The following is a 6,194-nucleotide window of genomic DNA, read 5'->3' on the forward strand; positions in this document are numbered from 1 at the left end:
AAGTATAAGTGCATGTAGCTCTTTCAAAGACAAGTCCAGTAATACCTTTACATGGCTAATCCGTTCCTCCATTATCGAGAAATCAGAATTTGAATTAATATGTAAATGAGGCTGATGATATTGTAACTCTGGAGCCTTTGTCACTCCAGCTCTATTCCCTGCTAAGCACCTCCTCCTCCTGCTTGACTGATGGCTCTTGTGTCTGAAGTCACATAGTATAGAGGCTGTCAGTTGAGTAGCAGGAGGCGGTGCTGGGTGGAGAATAGAGCTGGAGTGACAATTGATTCAGATCTTAACATTTCAGCCTCATTTGCATAGCAGTTTAAGCTGATTTCTCACTAGTGGAGTAACGTTGGAGTGTGGGGAGACATCATTGGTATCTTATACAAATATCTTTCCTGCTATGATTTTCATTTGATTCATCTGTGAGTGTTTCCGTTTACTCATCGGTGTCATTTTGACTGTTAGTCTTGTCAGTCACTCTGTGCAGCATACCTCTTATAGATTTTCTTATGTATTTAAAAAAAAAAAAAACAAAAAACATACATTTTTAGATCTGTTTAACCCCTTTACGACCGCCGATACGCCTTTTAACGGCGGTAAATAAGGGTACTTTTTCCGATCCGCCGCTTTTTAACGGCGGTCGGAAAAAAGGGTCTAGCGCCCCCCAGAGTCAGAAAATTTCCGGGGTCTCAGCTGCCGGGGGTAGCTGAGACCCTGGAGATCATGATTCGGGCCGGTTTTTCCGGTCCCCGCTCACCTGATGACCGGTATACACCGTATACCGATCATCAAGTTATAGTAAATGACCGCGCCGGTAAAAAATGATTTATCTCCCATCTGGCATGATCAAACATGCCAGATGGGAGATAAATCTTTTTCCCGGTTCCCTCCGGTCCCCCGGTGTCCCCAAAGTGCCCCCCCCGACCCCCAACCCCCTCCCGAAAATCCAAGATGGCCGCGCGCACCGGCGATCACAGCAGCGCGCCGGCCGCATTTCCACTGTTCCTATGGTTTCTGTCGTATGTGCCATAACACATACGACAGAAACCTGCTCCCTAGGCCCCGCCGGGTCCCCCCCTACCCCCCCCTGGTGTCCCCCGGTGTCCCCCGGTGTCATACATACCGGAGCGCTGATCCCCCGCGGCCCCCTCCTCCGGCTCCTTCTCTGCAGACTCCGGTCACATGAGCAGAGCGCAGCTGTCAGCTTCCTGTGTTCAGGACGCTGGCTGCTCGCACTCTGCAGCTGTGACCCGGGGAGGGTGGGTGCAGATTCTTTGCACCCACTCTCCTCAAATGGAGGGTCTGCCCTCCTAGAAAATGGGGGATACGTTCCCTGAACGTGTCCCCCATATTCTAGAAGGTCCAGAGGCGACGTGGGACATACAAATGGATTATTGTGGATTTTTTTTTTTCTTTTCAATAAATTGGTCAATCAGGGAATGTTTGGGGGAGTGTTTTTTCAAATAAATTTTTTTTTGTTGTCAATTTTTTTTTTATTACTGTCAATTAGTTATGTCGGGTATCTGATAGACGCCGTGACATAACTAATTGCTGGGCTTGATGCCAGGTGACATTACACACCTGGTATCAACCCCATTCATTACCCCGTTAGCCAACGCACCAGGGCGCGGGATGAGCTGGGGCGAAGCGCCAGAATTGGCGCATCTAATGGATGCGCCACTTCTGGGGCGGCTGCGGCCTGCTATTTTTAGGCTGGGAAGAGTCCAATAACCGTGGCTCTTCCCATCCTGAGAATACCAGACCCCAGCTGTCAGCTTCACCTTGGCTGGTGATCTAATTTGGGGGGACCCCACGTTTGTTTTGTTTTTTTAATTATTTATTTATAAATAATTAAAAAAAAAAAACAGCTTGGGGAGCCCTCCAAATTGATCACCAGACAAGATGAAGCTGTCAGCTGTGGTTTGCAGGCTACAGCTGTCTGCTTTACCCTAGCTGGCTATCAAAAATAGGGGGGACCCCACGTCATTTATTTTAATTCTTTTTTTTTTTTTTTGGGCTAAATACAAGGCTAGGCATCCTTTAGTGTCACATGAAAGGCAGGTAAGGGGAGCTTCCTCGTTCCTGCGGCGTCACACATAGCGATGTGTGCTGCCGCAGGAGCGACGAACTACATCGTTACTGCTGCAGTAACGATAATCGAGAATGGACCCCCATGTCACCGATGAGCGATTTTGCACGTTTTTGCAACGATGCAAAATCGCTCATCGGTGTCACACGCAGCAACATCGCTAATGCGGCCGGATGTGCGTCACCAATTCCGTGACCCTAACGACTCCGCATTAGCGATGTCGCAGCGTGTAAAGCCCCCTTAACAGTGAGAAATTTTTTGATACAGCAACAGTTTTGTGAAGTACCTGTGGATTCAAAATGTTTACTATACTCCTGAATAAAATCCTTGAGGGGTCCAGTTTCCAAAATGAGGTCACTTGTGGGGGGTTTCTGATGTATAGGTGCCCAAGGGGCCCTGCTAATGTGACATGGTGCGCGCAATTTACTTCAACTTTTCCAAAATTCAAATGGTGCTCCTTCCATTCCAAGCCCTCCCATTTATCCAAACAAAGGTTTTTGGCCACATGTGTGGTATCCCTGCGCTCACAAGAAATTAGATAACAACCTGTGGGGTACACGTTTTGTTGTTGCCTCTTGAAAAAGTGAAAAATGTGTCGCTAAATCAACATTTTTGTGAAAAAAATGAAAATTTCAATATGGCAACCTAAGCTTATCAAATTCTGTGAAGTATTCGTGGATTCAAAATGCTCAATATACACCTAGATTAAAGCCTTGAGGGGTCTTATTTCCAGAATGGGGTCACTTGTGGGGGACCTCCACTGCTTAGGCACCTCAGGGGTTCTCCTAATGCAACATGGCGTCCGCTATTGATTCCAGCCAATTTTGCAGTCAAATTGCACTCCTTCTCTTCTGAGCCCTGTAGTGTGCCCAAACAGTTGATTTCCACCACATACAAGATATCAACAAACTCAGGAGAAATTGCGCAATAAATTTCATGGTGATTTTTTTCCTGTTACCCTTGTGAAAAAAAAAGCTACCTGGTTGAAGTAACAATTTTGTGGTAAAATTTTATTTTTTTATTTTCATGGCTCAACGTTATAAACTTCTGTAAAGCACCTGGGGGTTCAGGGTACTCACCAAACATCAAGATAAATTCCTTGAGGGGCCTAGTTTCCAATATGGGGTCACTTGTGGTGTTTTTTTGCTGTTTACGTACCTTAGGGGTCCTCCAAATGCGACATGGTGCCCGCAATCTTTTTCAGCCAAATTTCCTTTCCAAAATTCAAATATTGCTCCTTCCGTTCCAAGCCCTCCCATTTCTCCAAACAAAGGTTTCAGACCACAAGTGAGGTATCACCGCGCTCATAAAAAAGTGGGTAACAAACATTGGGGTCACATTTTTGGAATTACCTCTTGAAAAAGTGAAAAAATTGATGCTAAAGCAACATTTTTGAGAAAAAAATGAAAATTTTCAATGTGACAACATAACGTTATCAAAATCTGTGAAGTACCTGTGGATCCAAAATGCTCACTATACCCCTAGATAGAAGCCTTAAGGGGTCTAGTTTCCAAAATGGTGTCACTTGTAAGGGGTTTCTGCTGTTTAGGTACCTTGGCGGACATGTAAATGCAACATGGTGCCCGCAATCTATTTCAGCCAAATTTGCTTTCCAAAATTCAAATATTGCTCCTTCTGTTCCGAGCCCTCCCATTTGTCCAAACAGAGGTTTCTGACCACATGTGGGGTATCGGCGCGTTCATAAGAAAGTGGGTAACAAGTTTTGGGGTTCATTTTGTTGTGTTATTTCTTCTAAAAGTGAACAAATTTGGGGTAGAGCAACATTTTAGGTAAAATTTTATTTTTTGCTTTTTTTCATTCCACTTTGCTTTAGTTCCTGTGAAGCACCTGAAGGGTTAATAAACTTCTTGGATGTGGTTTTGAGTACTTTGAGGCGTGCTGTTTTGAGAATGGTGTCACTTTTAGGTATTTTCTGTCACTTAGGCCTCTCAAAGTCACTTCAAATGTGATGTGGTCCCTAAAAAAATGGTTTTGTGAATTTTGTTGAAAAAATGGGAAATTGCTGATGAACTTTGACCCCTTCTAACTTCCTAACCCCAAAACATTTTGTTTCAGAAATTGCGCTAATGTAAAGTAGACATGTGGGAAATGTTATTTATTAACTGTTTTGTGTGACATAACTCTCTGGGTTAAGGGCATAAAAATTAAAAGTTTGAAAATTGCAAAATGTTCAAAATTTTCATCAAATTTCCGATTTTTTCACAAATAAAAGCAAAAAATATCGTTCTAAATTTATAACTATCATGAAGTACAATATGTCACGAAAAAACAATGTCAGAATCACCGGGATCCGTTGAAGCGTTCCAGAGTTATGACCTCATAAAGTGACACTGGTCAGAATTGCAAAAAATGGCCTGGTCATTAAGTACAAAACTGGCTTCGTCCTTAAGGGGTTAACATTTATGTGGAGTTACAGAATTTCTATAATTAATATATTTGTTTCATTATTTTGATCATGTCAACATTTATGAATAATCAATCATGTTGCTGACACGTCATCACCTGGATCCTTTATAATATTATACTTGTTTGTATTTAATACATTTTATGAATATTTTGCAATCCATTTTTTTTATCCAGTGTTTTTTCTGTTTGATGCACATATAAATAGTTTGAAGTGTAAAATCATCTTGACAGGTTCCCTTTAATTCATATGATTACATATTAATGTGTCTTTAACAAATAGAAGTGTGCATGTGGAGGATGAAGGCCTTGCCTTTGTTCATATTTCAATTGCAAAAGGGTATTGTGAACATCCATTCAATGGACAATTAAAGGGATTGTTAACTACTAGGACACCCACTTCTGACTCCACATGTTTACCCCAGGTAAAATAATAAAGCTTATACTCAATTCCTGTACCGTCACTCTTCCAGCTGTGCTGCGGCTCAGGATGCTCGGGCTCATTTGAAGCTGTGACATCACGCCAGCCCCGTGTCCAATCAGTATCTTCTTCTGTCTCCCCGCCTTAGGACCAAACGAGTTTGTTAACAAAAAGTGAACACTGCGGCTGAGCTCACATTCTGTTGATTGCTCGTTTGGTCCGAAGGCGAGGAAAGAGAACCCGGTGCTGATAGAACATGAGGCTCTTGTGAAGTCACAACTCCATGTGAGCCTCAGCACCACGAGCTTTGGAACAATTTTAAGGGTGCCAGTATGGGAGTTGAGTATAGCCTTTATTTTTTTACCTTGGGGAAATGTCGAATTAAAAGGGGTTGTCCTAATAGTGGACAATCCCTTCGAGCACTTGAGACTAGAGATGAGCGAACCTGAGGTCTGGTGTTTATACCATACACAAACTTTAAAAAATAAATAGAGTTCGGATGCTTTACGTATGCAAACCACTCGCGTGAGCATCGCTATGCTCGGTTCTCTGCCCAGTATGAACCGCTTGCAGTGTTTGAATGGATCACACTGGGGGTAACAACAATGTGGATGGATGTAGTGTGCAACAAACACAAAAAAATATGGAAAAACAACGTCCATCCTCCCTTGGAAGTATTCTGTTTATGGCGGACTGCATGTGGGTGGAGACCCAAACTGCCCAATGGGGTTCAAGTCAAGTCCAGGTCCCAAACAGAACTGTATCTAAAGTCCAGCTGCACCCGCCGACCCAACCTTCCATGGTTCTGCTAATGTCTACTTGAGACGTATTGAAAATAAATTATTACCAACATATTATCAATGTGAATTTTGTTTTGTAGGTTGAGCCTGTATTTGCGAGACAGCTTATTGGATTTGCAGAACAAAACGGAGGACATTTTTTAAGAGGATATGAATATTCAGATCTTATTAGCAGCTCAGAAGAGTATCATCGGACGATTCGTCACATCCCACTTCAGGAATAAATTGCTGAACTAGAATTTGTAGTTTGCTTCCCATTTTAAGGGCACCTTTCATTTTATTCATTTTTATGTGTTTTTTTACATTTTTACATACTTAAACGTGTTGCTGATCAGTGGGGGTCAGGGTCCTGATCACATAAAACACTGCTCTGATGTGCTTACGTCGGAAAATAGCAGAAATAAGCTCTTGCGGGAATTTACTCAGAGCAGTGGAGTGGAGTATGGGCTCATAGACT

At 42.8% G+C, this 6,194-nt stretch overlaps 1 protein-coding gene across 2 annotated transcripts in view; it reads left to right on the forward strand.

Moving 5' to 3' along the window:
• Positions 1-5,967, forward strand: part of IRF4 (interferon regulatory factor 4) — a 110,984-nt gene extending 105,017 nt beyond the window's left edge. For both annotated transcript variants that reach the window (XM_075316488.1, XM_075316489.1), the window contains one exon: positions 5,818-5,967. In XM_075316488.1, coding sequence (XP_075172603.1) covers positions 5,818-5,961 — 144 coding nt within the window. In that variant the 3' untranslated portion in view covers positions 5,962-5,967. The remainder of the gene's footprint in view (positions 1-5,817) is intronic.
• Positions 5,968-6,194: the final 227 nt, after the last annotated feature.

This window comes from Anomaloglossus baeobatrachus, chromosome 6, assembly GCF_048569485.1.
Source record: "Anomaloglossus baeobatrachus isolate aAnoBae1 chromosome 6, aAnoBae1.hap1, whole genome shotgun sequence".
NCBI lineage: Eukaryota > Metazoa > Chordata > Amphibia > Anura > Aromobatidae > Anomaloglossus > Anomaloglossus baeobatrachus.